The sequence below is a fragment of the Notamacropus eugenii genome, chromosome 3 (assembly GCF_028372415.1).
Source record: "Notamacropus eugenii isolate mMacEug1 chromosome 3, mMacEug1.pri_v2, whole genome shotgun sequence".
Lineage (NCBI taxonomy): Eukaryota > Metazoa > Chordata > Mammalia > Diprotodontia > Macropodidae > Notamacropus > Notamacropus eugenii.
Genome location: NC_092874.1, coordinates 413,445,100 through 413,464,951, shown reverse-complemented (window position 1 = coordinate 413,464,951; position 19,852 = coordinate 413,445,100). Strand labels below are relative to the sequence as shown.

Sequence of the window (19,852 nt, the reverse complement as noted above, 5' to 3'; positions counted from 1 at the left end):
GGAATAAGTAGTATTTCATAAACTCTATGTGAATGACAAATTTTAAAATTCACAAATAAGTGAATGAATCTGTTGATGTGAAGGTTTTAAATATCCTTTTAAAAAATGTATCTTCAAAAAACATTTATTAAGCACTTACTGTATGTCAGACGTGCTAAGTGCTGGGGATGCAAAGAAAGGTAAAAACATGGTCCCTGCTTTCAAAGAGCTCACCATCTAATGTGAGAAACCACATGCAAACAACTATGTACATAGATGATACATACAGGGTGAGATAAATACATCTCAAATGGAGAGGGTAAGCAGGAAAGGTCTTCTGTAGAAGGGGGATCTGAACTGAGTCTTGAAGCCAGGAAGAGGGAGAAGGAAAGGTGGGAGACCATTCCAGGCACAGGAGACAGCCATTGCCAGAGTCAAGAGTTAGGAGTCATAAGAGAGTGTTGTGTTCAAAGCATAGCAAGAAGGCTGGTGTTGCTGAATTGTAGTACATCCAACTGGAAAAGTAGGATGGAATCAGGTGGTGAAAAGCTTTAAAAGGCATATAGAGGATTTTATATTTGATCCTGGAGGTCATAGGGAAGAGAGTTGATTCTAAGTGCCTTTATAGGTGAACCCTTTCATCCAGCTCTCTTGAGGGTCCCATACCTGGTACTGAGACATTTCCTTGTCAAGATTTCACAGGCATTCACTCTACAACTGAATAGGAGGAGTTGTGCTTTCTTTAGTGATATTAACTTCCTCTCAGTGAATTTGCCTTTAATGTATCCCTAAAGGTCAGAATTTATGACAGAACACAGAATGCCACATAACTTGGGCAAAGGGATGAATTTGGGCTCTGGGACACTGAATTCTAGGTTTTGGTTATGAACTGAGTTCCAGGCCAGGGTTCAGTGCACCTCTTTTGAATAACTATGAGAAGATGCTTTCTGTTTTGACTTAGCAGAGTTCAGGTTTCAGTTGTTTCTGACTCTCTCTGACCCCATTTGGGATTTTCTTTGCATTTGTGGTTTGGCATTTCCTTCTGCAGCTCATTTTACAAATGAGAAAACTGAGGCAAACAGTAAGGTTAAGTAACTTGCCCAGGGTCATACAGCTATAGTAAGTATCTGAAGCCAGACTTGAACTCAGGAAGGTAAACCTTCCTCACTCCAGCCCAGCACTCTATCTAGTGTGTCATCTAGCTGCCTTCAGAGATCAGCTAGCTAGCTTTCAATCATCAGTAGTAGTACACTGATAAGGCTTTCATTCTATACTCTTGTAGAGTTATAATTACAAACAGATGCTGCAGGATGTTGGCTATTACTTATTCAACACATAGGTATTACACAAAACTGCGTCTACTTTGCTAGAGTTTGGTGACCCCTAGAGCTATGCAGTCTTTTTAAAAAATTTGGTATTTTTAATATCATGTGCTCCTGTGTCTTTTGACATGTTTTCCATGCTTTAAAAAATGTATTTAAAGATTTTTAGCTTTTGGAAAGCAGGGGCTGTGTGTGTATACACATATACACATACATACATACACACATACATCATATATATACACACATATATACACTATTAACTACAAATGAATATTAGTCATATTAGTCATTATCATTAATTCATAACTGTCTTTAAGTATTTGAAGCACTGTGATATAAAAGAGGCATGAGACTTGTTATGTGTGACACCAGAGAGCAGAGGTAGACACATATAACATTGATGGCTTTTAAAAAATGTGTAATGGGTGAAAAAAAAACCAAATTCTTTATGATTGAAAAAAATTAATTAAAAAATGTTATAGAATACTTTGGTAGTAGTAGCAGATTTTCCTTCATTGGAGGTCTTCAAGTAAAGCCTGGATGATCATTTGCTAGGACAGGTACAATTGTAGAGAGAATTCTGTTTCAGACACAGATTGAATTAGAAACTACTGAGATAAATCAATCGATCAACATTTTTATTAAGCACCTACTATGTACCAGGCACTATGCTTAGATCCCTTCAAACCCCAATGCTTTGTGATTTGAGGGAATAATGTTTTTAATTGGTACTTATCCAAAGCAATTTGAGACCAGATGAATTTTTTTCGGGCTGTTTTTTATTCCTATTTGAATATTTCTTTTTTAATTGGCTTGATACTTTTTGAAATATTATGAATAAGAATAAATTTTTAAAGGAATCTTCAGCCCCACTATTGGTAGCTCATCTCATTTTATTTAAGATATTTTGCAGCAAAGATTTTACTAACAGCATATTAAGCATTTCTGTGGCAGATAGAATCCAGAAATACTTGGTCCTTTTAAAAAAGGTCTGTTGGTGCCAAAGTTTAGCTGCTTGCAGGTCACCTTTCAATTGCTTCTCAAGGTAGACTTTTGAGCTCTTGAGTCAGTATTTTTGCTGACTTTTTTCATTTAAGGACACATTTCTATTGCCTATGCAGTTTGTCACAGTGTAACATAATAAGATTAAAACAATCCTTAAGATTAAAATTAAAATAAGTTGTTTGACTTAGAAAATTGACTGGGTCTTTAAAGAATGAATACCACTGAATTAGATCTTGGGAAATCTTTTTTAAAAATCTTTTAAAAACCAGTTTAAAAAGAATTTTCTTAAGATCGTAGTATAATTTCTTAACCTATTCCGATGTCCATTTTCAACTCTCATTTAAAATACAAATGACACTAGATGGTGCTGTGAGGTTAGCAAATGGAATTCCTTTTAGGGTAACAAGGATTATATATGAATTAAATCAAAGTCCATTTTTGTGATAATTCTATCCCAAAGTACACCACAGGGCCTTTTCCCCATCCGGCACCTCAGGGAATTTTTTTTTTTAATCAGTGACTTCTCCTTGTTAAATAGACCTCATAGCTTGTTGAAAGTATTCACTTTAATTAATAAGGTAATATAGATAAGTTCTCTTTGTTTAATACACATAATCTTATTCTTTATTCTGTAAATTATAGTGGAACTCTAAAGGAAAAATATTTTACATAGAAAGATATTTACAGAATTCTTTTCAGAAACACATACATTTAAATACACTTCAGTTGATACACACAACTTATTTTGACTGTGTTTCAGATGAATTACTGATAACTGGATATCTATAGATCTCATGAGAAAGATTCTATTCACATAATTATCCATGCTGATGAAATTACAGGTCTAAACGTATATTTGTTTGTATATTCAAGAAAACAGGGAAAAAGCAGTGGGTTTCGATTCAGGAAGACATGAATTCAAATGCTACTGTGTCAGCTCTGGCCAACTCACTGAGTCTCTAGAATGGGAATATTCTGACCTAATATGTGCCGCACAGGGTTGTGGACTGAGGATCAAATGAGCATTTAGTAAGCACCAGTTATGTATCAGACACTGTACTAAGAGCTGATGCTCCTCCTTCCCCCCAAAAGGGCAAAGAAAACCCTGCCCTCACTTTGCAAACCTTACAGCAAATGGGAACTAATGCTTTATTATTTTGGACAAGAGTCAAAACAAGATAGGTGGGCATGAGATGAGCTGCAAAAATCATTGGAAAGAATATCGAAGAGGATGAGATTCCTGGTCCATTTGCATATTTTAGCATTTTTTTTTGTTCTCACCTCCTTCCTATGTCATTAAAAGTAAGCATAAACTGTAATGTGGCAAGTAGTGATTTCCTATTTCATTGAGTCTTCTCATTGGGATGTGAATATTTCAGAAACTTCATTAGTATGGTACCTCATTAAATTATGAAGTCCTACCTCTTTAAAAATCAATCTTCAGACCTCTTTCAGAGGATTCAGTTATCAATCTTCATTAGAATTTAACCAAGCTCACATTAGCCAAGTAACCATTAATGACTGTTTAGATAAATATTTATAAGTCCTCATTGATGCCCTAGGGAGCTCCTGAAGTTTCGCACTTAGGCAGGACTTTGTAACTTCCTTGAAATATCATTTTTGTTTCCTCAGCATTTTGTCCAGACTGTCCGTGTGGCTCAGTGAGATGAACACCACTGACTTAGACACATGCAGAATCTCTGCATTCCCATCAGTCACTTCACTCCTGGCTCTCATTTTTCTCATTTCTGTAAAATGAAGAATGGGTGATGTCCCAATTATAACATTTGTCTAGGGGGTAGTTTTGTTTTTTTTTAACATCTCTCTATCAGCAAAGATTATTAAGCACCTGTGATGGGCTGGGCATTCTGATACTCCTTGGAGATCAGACATTTAGAGCTAGAAGGTACCACAGAACACATTGAGCCCAGCTTCTGCATTTTTATAAAGGAGAAAATAGATACAAAACCAAAAATGAAGTAGCCCCTGTCCTCAAGAAGCCACACATATATTCTAATCTTCTTCCATTCTGTGTATGAATTATTTGTCAGTATTAGTTCTTGCTCCTTTACGCATCCATTGTAACAAAGGAAGATTTTACTTTGCATCTGCTCTGTGTACTATGGATACAGAGTCCATATTAGAATATAACCTTACATTAGCTTATATTAGAATATAAGCTTATATTAGAATATAAGCTCTTATGGGCAGAAACTGGGTTTTTTCCTTTGTATCTCCTGAGTTTAGCTCTATGCCCAATGCAAGTAGTTGTTTGTCCTTTGTGTTCAAAGACCAGTGATATCACAGTGTGAGCAGTGTCTTGACTTGTGCATGAGTTGGATTTAAGTGAGGTTCAAATTGCACAAAACCATCAGCCTTACCTTCTTTTCCAGAGTCATCAAAGTCCGGTAGCAAGACAAAGGTCAGAATAGCTGGCAAGGACCCCGGGGATGCAGTGGATGACCTCAGTGTCTTCATTGTCTTGCCAAGCTCTAAGCTTGGCCTGCTTCCACAGGCCTGCTTCAGCCTACTTCATGATCATTGGAACAAATTGTTCACTATACTTGGGAAAGCTTAGTTGAAGTTACCCCATATACTAGGCAGACTGTCTCTTGCAAGATTTATAGCACGGTGTGGTTCTAATCCACTGGTTCTTTCCTGTACTCCCTATAAAAATGCCTAGATCTCCCCATTGTTTTACAACAAAAACCTTCATTTGATCCTATGTCTTCAAGCACTTGTTTTCTCTTCCTATATTCATAGCCAAACTCTTAGAAAAAGTTGTCTGTTTTCTTATTTCCACTTCCTCATATCCCACTCACTTCTCATCCCTTTGTAATTTTGGCTTCTAATTGACTGAAACTCTTCTCTCCAAGGCTACTGAATATTTCTGAATTAGTAAATATGAAAACTAATTCAGAAATATGTAGTAAGCTCCAATGCAAGTCGTACTTAATAAATGCTGTTTGGTTGATTAAACAAAACCCATCCAATAAAATAACTGTATCAGAGAGAGAAGGCGAGAGAGAATGCTATGTGTGTTTATATGTGAGTGTATGTATACATACACTTACACATATATATGTGCACATCAGAGAGAATACTGTTTGTTTACATATGAGTACATATGCATATATTTACACATATGTATATATGCACATACAAATTTTATATGTGTATGTCTATATCCATATGCATATATACATTTTCATAACGGTTGCCTTTCCCTTCTCTACCTAAAGTAAACAGTGTATTTCCTTCTCTTTTCTTTGAGACCAAGATCGATCATTGTAGCTAATCAGAAATTGACAGCATTTCATTGTTGTTTTCATTGGATTAGATAATTTCTTTGTTCCTTTCCACCTTCACCACTGAATGGTACATTCTAGAGTAATAAACTAGAAAATGTGTGTGAGATGCTCATAGATTAAAAGCATGACAATAAAACTATTAAGTGAGATTAGCAAACTGAGGTTAGATCACACAGTAAAATCCCAGCTGTCCACACGAAAGAAAAATGGAGAATCTTTTTTCTCCAAAAGCAGATAAAATTTATTTACATTAAACTTTGTAGTAAAATCTAAATTTTTGGCATAAAATTTATTTTAAAATTTTACTAAAGGCTAATATTAAAACAAGTTTGCTTTCTCTGAACACACATTCTCTGACCTCTGTTGTCTGAATATTTCTTAAAATTCTCTATTCTAAAACATAATTCAGTGTTGGTTGTACGTATGTTGAGAATGATTAAAGTAAAATAAAAATAACTAATTGGGGGTACTTATTTAATTTATCCAACCCCCGTATTTATAGATGAGATGATCCAGAAGCAATCTGAGGGAATGAGATTTTTTTTTAATGCTTACTGATAATTCAGGGTGCGGATAATCCGCGTCTTGGTAATTGAGAATTGATTGTTAAGAAAGCTTTCATGTACAACTCACAAAACTTTATTGTTTTTGGGAAATGAATGAAGTCTTTCTGCCAGAGAGGCACAGAGGGGAACAAGCCTCCTTTGTAACTGTCTCAGGCCTGAAATGAGGGCGCGCCTATGCTTGAATTAGCTCAGGGGGGAAGCAGCACAGCTGCATTCTGCATCTCCCCCTACCCCGCCATGACAGACAGGCAGTGCTATGTCAAAGACAAGTGAGTCAAGTGTCCAAGCCCATTGGGACCTGTTTAGCCATACCTTAAAACAAATATTTTTGAACTGGTGAAGGCTGATGTAAAATTACAGTGTGCTTATTTATTTATTGGTTCAATCGCTGAAAACTAATGAATTTTAATTGGTCCTTTTGGAAATATGAAATTGTTTTTATTGTGTTTTAAGTGTAGCATATTGAGAGAGTGCAAACTGAAATTTAAGCAAATAAACACTTCAATCAGTTTTTAGTGTGCTTGAGGGAAAGCCTTGGTTTGGGAAAGGCAATGTGGTGTGGCAAAAAGACCAATGGACAAAATGGGAGAAAGCCCGGGTTCCAGTCCAGTTTCTCCCCTTAACTCCCTCTTTAACCTCAGAAAAATCCCTTGTCCTCTCTGGGCTTCATTTTTCCTCATCTGTCAAAACATGAGCAAGACTGCTCCCTGACTATCTCTTTCTGGGCAGAATCACTTGATGGGGCTCGTTCTCCTTTTCTGTTAAATCAGGGGGCAAGACCAGTTCCCTACCACTTCTTCCATCTTTAACATTCTGTGAAGGTTATTATTTCACTAATTCCTGGAAGAAAAACTGCTCCAAGGGTTGGTTTTTTTTAAAAAAATAACTTGTGGCCTCATGTCAAGGGAAAGCGAGAGGCCCCCGCCCCTTTTTTGCCTACACACATTTAAGGTATTTGACCCAAATGTTGAAATCCATTAACTAGCCTGGTGTGACAAATAATCAGTGGCAGGGAATGTAGGATGTAAGAATATGAATTTCCATCCCCTGAGACCCATTCTTACTCTGAAATGTCTGTCTTTGTGAAATACACTTCAGACACCCCCAAACTACTCTTCTTGTAAGTAATAGCTGGGATTTACAGAGCACTTCAGGCTTTCTGAAGTACTTTACAAAATGTCATCTCATTTGATGCTTATATTAACCTGGTGATGTAGATATGACAGTCTTATTGTTATCATTTTAAAGATATAGAAATTGTAACTGACTGTGACTCCCAGAGGTCAGCCAGCTTGCCCATGGTCACATACTTAGAGAGTACTGGAGTCATGATCTTTGGATCGAGGCCATCCTGGATAGCTTGATTCTGAAGTCTAGCATTTTTTCTACAGTACCAGACTACTTCTTTGTTTGTTTATTATGTTTATCCACCAGATATTTCTCCCCTCCACCCCGCTCCCTCCCCCACCCCATGAATAACTTTTATTTTATAACCTGTTTTTCTATTTATAACCTTTATTTATATTTTATACTTAAAGCCTTTATTTATAACCTATATAACCTTTTATTTATAACCTATGTAAATGTTATACTTGATTCCCAAAATAGCCTCCCTTTAATAGTCTTTTTTAACAAAAAAAATTTTTTGAGGGGAAAGCAGTGCAGCTGAATTTGGCAGTATATGAGGAGTCAGTGGACTCAAAGCTGCGTATGACCCTCGAGGTCCTGAAGTTGAGGCACTTTGACAGAATCCAAACATTACTGGGTGGGGAACCTGCGACTTTGAGGCCATATGTGGCTTTGCAGGTTCTCAAGTGCAGCCCTTTGACTGAATCCAGCCACACTTGAGGACCTGAGGGCCACATGTGGCCTTGAGGTCTCAGATTCCCCACCCCTGTAATGTTTCTTTCTTCTTTGTCTATCATTTCAATCAATCTGAGTTTGGTAGTATTTGAGTGTCATTTGTGTGTATGTTACGGAGTTTACTTTAAATGCTTTGCATCATTTTATAAAAGTCTTCCTATGACTCAGTCAAGTCCTCATTTATTTCTTCCATGGTGCCGCTAGCTCTCGTGCTATTCTATGGCTATTATAGCTTAAACTGTATATTGAAGTATTTTTAGACAGGTTTTTAGCCAGCTACATGCTTTGATAGATGCCTCCAGAAATGTTGATTAATAACTCTTCCTTACCTTATCTTCCGTGATGCTCTTCCATATTTTCCTATTAACCTTCTACAAAGTCAATCAATCAAAAAGCACTCATTAAGCATTTACTGTGTCCTAGGCATAGTGCTAAGGACTGAAGGATAAAAAACAAAAAGCAAAAATATGGTCTCTATCCTCAAGGAGCTTACCTTCTCCTGGGAGGAGACAGTTTGCAAATAACTATGTACTTACAGGATTTGTGCAGCGTAAAGGAAACTCAGGAAAGGCACTTGGGGTAGGGTGGTGAATGAACTGGGAAAGTGAGAGAGTATTCTGAGCCTGGGTTGCAGCCCATGAAAAGCCACAGGGTCAGGAAATGGAGTGTCCTGTTGGAGGAGAAACCACTAGGCTGCTGTAGCTAGATTACAGAGTGCGTTATTAATAGGAGTAAAGGTAGGAAGGAACCATGGCAGTTGTAGAGGAATTTAAAATGTCAAACAGAGCTTCTTATATTGGCTTTGGACTTTGACATCAATTTTCATCATATAGCAAAAACCTTTAATTTTCTCTTTCTTACATGTAAAAGAAATGATTTGCAAACCATGCCATCTGTGACTTTTATAAAACCTGGTTTCAATACTTAAATGATCAGGCAATAAAATTTGAATTTCAGTTTGGGCAAATTAATACAGATAAGTTTGTTTGAATTTTAAGAAAGCAGTTTTTAAAAATCTGGTTTTAGCAATCTATTATTTTATTACTCCCAATGTTGAGTTACTAAAAATGGATTCAAACTATGTGGCTTTTCTGCTGAGAAGAAACAGATTTTGTTTCTGATGTTAGAGAAGTTACAAAATCATGTTAAAATTATTATGATGCATCTTCCAGAACAGTTCACTTTAATTTCTTTTCACTAAAGGTGGGATATTTATGTGAAAGAGTTTTCTATGATATACTAAATCCTAGCCTCCCGCCTCATTCCAATCACTTTATCAAAGTGTTAAGGAAAATTTAGAGCAGGAGACCACACATTTTGACTTGGGGGACATATGAAGGTTTAATGTAAGAAGTGGCATTTAAACTGGGGCCTTGAACCATGAGGGAGGATGCTAAAAATTGATAAAGTAGGGTGTTCAATATGAAGAGACTCGTGTAAGCACAAATATGAGAGTGGAATAACAGGGAGTGTGTTTAGGGAATGCATGTGAGCCAGTGTAAGACTGGATCAGAAAGGATATCAAAGCAATTGCTATAAGACTAGGAAGACTGATGGGAACAAAATGACAAGATGGATGGGTTGGGAAGGAAGAGGACTTGATTATAAGGCTCAAATGTGAAGAACCTTATTGGGTAGGCATTAAAGAAACAATGGCATAGCCATCAGAGTAGCAGTTTATGTGGATTATTCTGGCAGCCATTTTTATTTGGGATCTGAGATGGAAGAGACTGAGACACAGGGATAAAGAGAGGACAGGTGCAAGAGATAATTGTGGAGAGAGAATGGTCAGGACTTTGTGAGTGACTTGTTATGAGGGCTGTCGAAGAGGGTGTAGTCAAAAATGACTGAGATTACAAGCACGGGTTGACAAGAATTGTGGAGCTGCCAACAGATGCAGGGAGTAAGTACTAAGAGTAATCCTCAGAAAAGAGGATGAGTTGGGGCAGGTTTTAAATACATGGAGTTAGAGGTGCTGACAGGACATCCAGCAGGTTGTTGGAAACATGACTCTGAAACCCAGGAGAAGAGACTGGGGCTAAAGTTAAAAACTGGAGAGTCATCTGAATTCAAGTCCAAGTCATAAGCCAAGTTGTAGTTTTACAAATCTGTTTCAATACATGAATTATTAAGTCAGTGCTTAAGACCTTACATCATTTTGGTGCCAGTCAATCAGTCAGTCAGGCTAAATGGTTCGTTGGACCTGGTCTGCCCACATGAGTCTGGTTACTAGTCAGCCCACAGAAGCTATAAGTTGTGGGATTTAAGATTTAGACCTGGGTAAGGACCTCTGAGATCTTCTAGTCTTAACCAGTCTACTACCTCTCTTGTAAAAAATTGTAGAGTACCTAAAGTGACCTTAGTCATTACAGCAAATAAAGAGAAAAAACAGCTCAGTGGCAGAGTAGACAAAATGCTGGGCCCAAGGGCTTCCTAACATCAAGGATGGCTTTTTATCTACCCAACCATATACTCCCATCTCACTTTGTGGATTACCCATGACAAATTCGTAATTTGGGATGAGTTTTTACTTGCCACTGAGCAGCCTTCTGGGCATCTCTGAGTTTGTACGTAGAACTTGCAAACTAATGTTAATATTATCTTTCAAAGGCGTAGGCCCTAAAGGGGCTGCACTTGAAGACCTAGAGGGCCACATGTGGCCTCAAAGCCACAGGTTCCCCACCCCTGAGATAAGCCATTCTGCTGCCTCAAATCAGAGTACTTTCTAGAGCCAGTATTCATTATACTTACAAATTAATGAGACTGGTTTTGACAGACATGAAATTCATCAAGAAATATATGTTGAATACCTACTATTAGATTAGATACCATGTTAGGCACTATGAGGAGGGGAGAGACCTATAGCTTACCATCTAGAGAAATAAAAATATAATACAAAGTAGAATATGGCTGGATGGAATTACTTTTTTAGGAAATTAGAGTTACTTTTTGTTGGATGTGAGGGACTATATAGATGATAAAGACTCTGATATCCCTTCTAACTCTAAAGATTTTGTAGTTTCAGAGATGGTGGGCCTGACTTATTCCTGGTTGGAGGAAGTCTACTAGGATCAGGGATGGGAAAGGTTTAATGGAGGAGGTAAGAACCCTTGAAACATGGGTGGGAATTTGATCAGTACAGGGAAGAAAAGAAAGGAAAGCAGCCCAGTAAAGGATACGTTTGGGAATTCTTGAAAAATTCAGAATGCATACTATGATTCCACTTGCCTACCCCAATAAATGTTGCCCTACAGAGTAATCAGCTATGGAGATAATCACTTACCTTAATGGCACCATCCTTGCTAAAAGTTTCTTGATTGAGACTTGCTCTCAGAGTCAGTTTGTGCCAGCCTGGAAAATTACTTATTACATTATAGCCATATCTTAGATTTTTTTTCTGTTTATGTATTTTGTTTGTGTATCACATCCATTTCTGAATATGCTGCTATGGCCTTTCCCCTTGGCAAGACTACCCCTAAAGATTTAAGAAGAAAAAAAAGAAATCCAAGGAGACTGTATCCCCTCACCCCATCAGACAATATATTTATTCAGTCTTCGATACCCATAGGCTGCTTCCTCAGCATTAAAAGGAGAGAAATGCATTTTTTCAACTCTTCTCAGAAGCCGAAGCTAGGTCACTATCATCATACGGCATTCAGCTTCATGCTTTCTTAGTTTACTTCAACCCATCAATTTATGTCTTCCCATGTTTCTTCTTACATCTGTCATTTTTTACAGCACAATAATGTTCCATTACATTCATGTCCCATATATAGCCTCTCCACATTTTTCTTTGTGAGCTAAATCAATCCCTACTTCCAACCCCTACCATATTCACCAGACCTGGTCTCTATTACTTTGAACTACTTCTTAAAATTAGAAAGGTCCTCACAAAGATGAAGAAACTACTCTAACCAGTGTTGCTAAAGAATGCATCATAATTCCAAAGCCAATTTCCAAATAAATTTCAAAAAGAGTTTAAACAATTGCCTTACTTTTGGCATTGTAGTTATATATTATATTGAACCTTGTGTGTGTGTGTGTGTGTGTGTGTGTGTGTGTGTGTGTGTGTTTGTGTAATCAAGATGTAATTTTTCCCGTACAAATTCATGGACCTCAGGATGAAAACCATTGAGAGAATGAAAGTATTTCCTTCATCGATGTGTATCACAGTTTTTGCCTGTGTCTTCTCCATGAAGATTCTCCTGTCCTCCAGATTCTGCAAAGGAAATGTACTTGATCAGTGCCAGGAAACACTCAAAATCCCTGTTAATGCTTATTTTCACTACGACCAGCTACTTCCCTTTCCAGGCATATATTTCCTTTTGTAGTCTTTATGTTGGTAATAATCCTAGAAATCAGAGGCTTCCAAGCTTTTTTAAAAATCATTTTACCTAACAGTAAAAAATGTTGAGGCTTCTAAACTAATTTTCTTATAATAGCCCCTTCGGTCAGTTAACAAGTATTTATTAAACTCCTCACATGCTTCAGCCTCAGGCACTAGAGATGTAAAATAAAAAATGAGGCTTCCCCTCTTGGGGAGTTTACATTTTATAGAGGGGAAACAACACAGATCTATAATTCCATAAAGATAAAGATGAGAATTGTACCTGTGATTTCAGTGGCACAGGGAACTCCCCACCAGTGCATGTCAGTCTCTTTTCTGCATTTTCTTCTTTTAGAGAGATGTCTAGAACAACCTTGTTGAACTTTGAGAGAAATGAGGGCATCAAATCATAAGTAAGAATCCTTGTGGGCTGTGTATTGACTTAGTCTTTAAAATCTAATATTATCTTTATTATATTTTATTTATTTTGTCAAATATTTCCCAATTGCATTTTAATCTGGTACAGGGTACTCAGGAGTGCTATTTCCCATTAGTTACTTTTCTTTGACTGTGCAAATATATTGTAAATGGGAAGCTGTGCTTTTTTATCATGCATGTGACTTCCAGCCTAGAGCACTGAGAGGTTGGCTTGTAGTAGTTCACAGAGCCAGTATGTCAGAGGCAGCACTTGAATCCAGATCTTCCTGACTTCAAGGCAGAGTCTCTGTCACCTATGGCACACTACATAATTTATAAGTGTGTCTAAAATAAGTATAACAAGGCAACTTTTGTAGGGAAGATAGGACACAATGACAATGTTGCTCATTTCTTTCAATAATTGTTCAAGGAATATTTATTAAACACACTGCTAACATAATTGAGAGTCCATTATTACATTTCTGCAGTGAAAGACAGAGATAAATAAGATGTGCACCCTGCCCTGTGGCATATAATAATAGCAGTAACTATAACAGTAGTAATATAGAGCTTTAAGGTTTATAGCATACACTTCACAAATAATGTCTCATTAGGGTCACAATGACCCTAAGAGGTAGGTATTATTTTATCTCTTTGGCAGATGAGGAAACTCAGGTTTATTTCCCTAAAGTCTAAGAACTGTCCAAGGTCAGATTTGATCTTGGTTAAGATGTGCCATTACACTGTCTTTTGTCATCTTAAACTTGTTTCTTGTTTGTTTTCAGATGACGACGTGGACTTGGAAGCTTTGGTAAATGACATGAACTCTTCATTTGAAAGTTTGTATTCTACATGTAGCATGCAGTCAGAAACTGCCCCCCTCCTTCAAAATGGTCAACATAACCGTAGCCAGTTGCCAACCTCAGGAACAAGTGCCCTCCAGCAGCAAGCATCCCCAAAACAGAAAGTTCAGCGCTCTCAACCCGTGCACATTCTAGCAGTCAGGTAGGACAAGAAAGCTTCTTGGAGAGCTATTGTGTTTGCTAAATGAGAGGATTGTGAGTAACCTTCTGTAGTTTGCCTGTTGAATTAATCGAAAGCTACTTTTTTTCATTTTATCCGCTTTGCTTTGTGTAGAAATATTGGGCAGGATGACTTGCCAATGATAGAAACTTGCTATTTTCCATTAGTTACTTTTCTTTGACTATGCAAATATATTGTAAATGGGAAACTGTGTTTTTTATCATGCATAGGCAAAACCCACGTGGTTAAATTTGTTGGTTTGTTTTGATAAAGGTTTTAAAATTGCCAGCTGCTTCTCATAGTTGATGAGAACTGAATCTGAATTTAAAAATTGCCTCAGAAACTTATTAACTATATGTTTTAGATATGCCTCTCTGTCCCTTGGTTTCATTTTCTGTGGATATCATTGAGGAGGTGCTCTTGCCCTCTGGAGCTAGGTAAAGTCATCATAATGCCTTCTACAAACAGAAGCATCTGGAAGACCTTCCCATCTGTGGCATAGGTGTCTTCCTTTTGGACACTAAGTAGAATACTTATGTGTATTCTTGTCCTTGAAGGTCCCTTCCAACTCTAAATCCATGAATCTGTAATTTTTAACACTGTAGTATGTATAGGTAAATGCCTTTTCTTGGAAAGTTTAATTACATAATTTTCATACTTTTTATTTTGGTTTGGCTAGACCAAAAAAATGGGCCTGTGGCTACCACACAAGTTAATATATTGAACTTTTCTCATTATAGCTTTCTGGCTTTGACCCAGGAAGCAAAAGCAGACTGCTTTTGTGCCCTCTGTGACCACAACCTACTTATTCATGCTTCCTGATCCTCTGGCTCAGTCTATTAGGTATCGGTTACTTCAGTTATGGCTCCCAAGTCACTCTTCTTTAGGTGTTGACAGTTGTATCTACCCACTATTTGCTTCAAAAGCCACTAGGTAGGCCCTATTTCTAGAAGCTAAAATTCATGATTCCTCAGTACTGATGATGAAACATGATATCCATTACAGAGAGGTGATGGATTTGGGGTATAGAATGAGGATTGTGTATACAGCCATTGGGGGAATAGTTGCTTTGCTTGATTATGAATATTTGTTACAAGAATAGTTTTTCTAGTTGGATAGTGGGAGAAAATATTTCTATTAATTTTTTTTAAAGAGAAGTAGGGGATGAAATGTTATATGCTCTTTCAGATGAATCTGTTGTATCATTAGTTTTATTTAATAGTTTTGCTCATGAATAGGCTTCTCATGAAGTGGGAGTAATCTATAAATTTATGTAATATAAAAACAAAACATATCAATAAAGTTACAAAAAAAACCCAAATATAGTAGAAAGAAAGAAAAGAGAATTCTTCAGTCTCTCAGCTTATATATTCTACATAGTATATGTCATAACTCAGTTTTATGTTTAATGAAGTGACTTGCCTTTTCTCTGAACTTTCCCTTAGGGAATATTTTTTCATAGAAAGAATATTGTAGAATATCAGATTGTATTTCTTTTTAGAACTTTGGATGTGTCCTATACACTTTAATGTTTTTTTTACCTGCCCTACTTCTGAGAGAGTGTCTCAGTTTTAATAAAAAATATTACTTCCCCAAGATGGTGGTAGCTTGCCCCAATGACTTAAGTGCACAAAGTTGTATGTTGAGCACTTTGCAAACCTTACAATGCTTTCAGCATGGAGGTGTCAAACACTCGACTGGCTAGTGCAAGGGCTGCTAGCTATGCTCCCAAGTTCAGCCAAACCAGATAACGATGCTTCTGGTAAATATTTAACATAAATAAAAATAAATAAAAATATTTAATATAAATAAATAATTTAATATAAATAAATCTAATATAAATAAATAATTTAATATAAATTTTATATAATATAACAATTTAATATAAATAAAAATTTTTTCAGTATCTGGCTTCCAGGGATCCTTATGTATAGTTTAATGGCCTCTTTCTATTTGGGTTTTGACATCCCTGCTCTAGAGATGTTAGTGATAAATGTGAATAAGTAGAGTGGTTAAACTTGAAGTCATTTCAAAATGACATTTCTAAGAGTCAAAAAATTTCAGAGCTGGATAGGATCTCAGAGGCCATGAAGAATCATCTCCATATCTATTCAACAAGTGGTCATCCACTAAGAATGAGGAAACAGCTCTGGCTCCCCAAGAATACAATTCCACTGTTAAATGGTTCTAATTTTTAGAAAGATTTTTTTTCTAGTATCCTCCTCAGAGCCCTTATTTCTTCTCCCTGAGGCTTAGAAGAACATATTGAATCCCTCAGTCAGTTAACAAGCATTTATCAAGCCATTATAGTGTTCCAGGCATTGTAGTAAAAACAAAACACAAAAGTATGGTTACTGCCCTCAAGGGCTTATATCCCCATTCTTTGTGACAGTTTTCTACATGTTTCTTCTTTGCTGTATGTTTCAAATCTGAATTTTTCTACTTCATTTAGTAATATGACCTCCTTTGGCAGTCTGGTGAAACCTATGAGACCTCCTTCTTACATTAAGGTTTTTAAATATAGAAAGTTTTTCGAGATATTTTTGAAAAAATCAATGAGATTAGGTTAAGAACCTGTGGTTTGTTTATATCCAGATAATCAGTTTATATATTTCTGTAGTCAGAAGAACTTCCATGTAGTTGAGGAGTACGGTGAAGTTTCCTTCTGTAAATTTTATTAAGATCATGTCAATCTCTTTTAAATTAAGAAAAATTAGCCCACAACAGACATACAAATAAGCGATGTTTTCTAAGAACTAAGTTTAACATTTTGACCAACCTAAACATTAAAAGATCATAATGCTTGCTTAATGATTGTATAACACAATGAAATTTGTAGTCATATGAAGTATAGTTAGTTTAATGTACCATCTGGAACAGAGGTTTTTAACCTGGGATCTGTGAACTCAAAATATTTGATATTTTGATATTCAATATGGTGAGTTTCCTTTGTGGTATTATGATTTTATTTTATCATAAACTTCGTTAGATTGCCAAAGAGGGCCATGACACAAAAGAGGTTTTGAGGTGTTTTCTTGAGTTAAAAAAGCTTTGTTGTCATCTTTTGACCTAAATAATTTTCCAAATACTGCACAAGTTGTTTCTTTGACCATTTCCCCCTTCAACAGTGGACAGAGCACTTGACCTGTAGAGGGGAATACCTGAGTCCAAATCCATGCTTAGACATGTAGTAGCTGTTTGACCCTAGACAAGTCACTTCACTTCTGTTTATCTCAGTTTCATCATCTATAAAATGGGAGTAATCTACCTCACAGGCTTGTTGTGGAGAATCAAATCAGATAATATTTGTAAAAGAATTAACCCAGTACCTAAACCATAGTAAGCACTTAATAAAATACCTGTTCCCTCCCTCCATTTAATATATTTCTGATTTACCTTGCATTATATGACTAAGTTTTAAAATAATTTTTGTGCCTAACTTTTCCTCAGCTACGAAATAGAAGAGTTCTGTAGTAGTAGCAACTAGTTTCTAGTTTAGAATTGATAAGATCATTAATTGCTACTTCAGTGGGGTCTTCATGATGTCAAGGTGACATGGGATTTTTGTTATTTATGAGTTCTTACAAGGCTAGTAATAGTTTGTTATATAGATTTGATTCTATATAATGTTCATACTTCCAAATCTGTCCTTGATTTCTAGACTTAAAGGCTATTGTATCCACTTGTCATATTTCCTGCTATTTAGAAACACAAAGGCATATTTATTATTACTTGTGGCAGTTTTATTGACCACTGTTAATGTCCCTGAAATAAAGTTAATTGTTCACCATTCTCTAAATAAGTTAATTTTATCTTCTGGTTTTGCAACCACATTTTAAATTATTACCTTATCAGTTACTCATCAACAGTGTAAAAGCTATAAAGTAGTTTTTAATCAACTTATTTAAGCTTTCTAAATAGAAACGATCATTTGTTTTCAGACAAGTTACGCAAAAGTCTTTTTGAATAGTGAGTTTATACTAGCACCATGTTATATGTGAGTTGTTGAGCATTTTTTTCTTATGTGAATCTTTTGGGGACATCACAGAGAATTTTGTTAGATGGAAAACCAAACAACTGACCATTTTAAAGCAAACGCATTCTTTTTATCACTTAAGTCATCACTCTTGCTTCTCAACTGGCCCATATTTTCTGATCATACTTTGCCTACATATCTTCTATACTGCTTCTTTCATGCAAGTCATCATTAGTAATATGCAAGATCCTGCTTATACATACCATGCATTTCTCCATTGCTCACTGGACCACCCACAATTTTGGATCTTCAGCAACTTGATGTTCCTTATGTAGTGTACCCGTCTTATCTAAAATGTCTTCCATTTAAACAATGAGCAGAATGCCCTCTATGTGACAATGACAGACATCTTTGCTGAGCAAATAACTCCTTATTTTATGCCTTATTTGAAAGTGATAATTACTGTATCATAGGCAATGGCAACCTCAGATAATGTATTAGCTCATCAGTGCCTTTTCATGGTAGCAAGTCATAATCATTTGCAATATTGTCCTCTTTATGAATAACTGATATATAACACCATTGCAGTATGTACCAGTGAGGCTTGTGTAGGGTAAGAATCTCCAGTAATTTTAAAGCCAAGGCAGTGGGATTCTAAAGTTTTCTCCCTCTCTTTTTCAAAGTGGCATTCTCTTGAATCCAAAAAATTATCCTAGAGTCTTGAACTCTACCCTAAAACCCCAAGTCATGTTTGTCTTACGGGTTTAAATTTGAGGTCTCCTAGCCAGAGTATGAAGAAAAGGGTATGGTTTATAATTCAGTCATCTATTACTTAAACAAGAGTTAGGCCCTTGAATTGGATTCTGTATCAAGGTGACAGCTGTTATGGGAAGCATGGGGCTTGTTAAAATTAAAAATAACTTTAATGGCATATAATCAAGCCATTATAAGAATGGCCTTCATAATTACACAACACTGAGTTCATTCACTCAATGGGATCTATTGGACTTTTAAATTAGCATATCTCTTTCCACAACAAAAGTTTCTGGTTGCCATGGCTAACTTCTTTAAAACTAGAAGAACAAAATAGTTTTAAAAAAACAATAATCTAAGATGACAAAATTAAAGTATATTTAGGTCATGTAATGCATCTCTGAAAAGAGAAGGACACACATTTGAGTTCACCTAGTTTGTATAATCATTTGATAGGAAGTACAACAGATGCTAAAGATAATAAGAGGGACTTTTAAAACACTATTTGTAGCATGAAGAAAAGGAAGAGATGAGTTTACTTGTTTGAGAAGATGGTATAGTGTTAAAAGGTCGCACAGAGTAGTCATGAATTGGAACAACCATTTTAGAAAGTAATTTGGAGCTGTGCAAAGAAAGTGACTAAAATGTCAGTACTTTGTGCCTGAGAGTACACTACTAGGTATATACACTGATAAGGTCACTGATTAAAATACAGTTTTCATATACACCAAAATAATACTTCTAGCAGCACTTTTTCACAGGTAGCAAAGAACTGGGAACGAAGTTGATGCCCAACCATTGGGAAATGGCCAAACAAATTGTAGCGCATGAGTATAATTAGATACTACTGTGTTGTTAACAATGAACATGATGGAAATGAGCAGTGAAGTATAGAGAGATATATGAACTAACTATGCAGAGCAAAAGCAAGCCGAGCCAAGAACATATTATGCACAGTGACTACCACATTGTAAACGAGCAGAACAGAATCACAAAATACTCTAAATAGATTGTTGTGAAATCATACAGAACAAGCATGACCCTAAAGAAAAGACATGAGATGACACCTTCACTCTTGCAAAGGTGAGAGGTCCACAGGTGTGAGATACTACATATGTTTTCAGACTTTATCAACATACTGTTTACTTTTGCTGATTTTTCTCTCTCTCTTTTTTCTTTAAAAAATATTTTTTTATATGGGATGACTTAGTGGGAGGGGGAGAGAGATTCTGGGAAAAATTTAGACAGTAAAAGATATCAATTAGAATTTGAAAAAAAAAGTGAGCCTAATGATGCATGAGAAGGAT

The 19,852-nt window shown here is 36.2% G+C and overlaps 1 protein-coding gene across 4 annotated transcripts in view; it reads left to right on the top strand.

The window, feature by feature from the left end:
• Positions 1–19,852, top strand: part of GRB10 (growth factor receptor bound protein 10) — a 262,309-nt gene that overhangs the window by 143,473 nt on the left and 98,984 nt on the right. For all 4 annotated transcript variants that reach the window (XM_072598162.1, XM_072598165.1, XM_072598161.1 and 1 more), the window contains one exon: positions 13,579–13,798. In XM_072598162.1, coding sequence (XP_072454263.1) covers positions 13,579–13,798 — 220 coding nt within the window. The remainder of the gene's footprint in view (positions 1–13,578; positions 13,799–19,852) is intronic.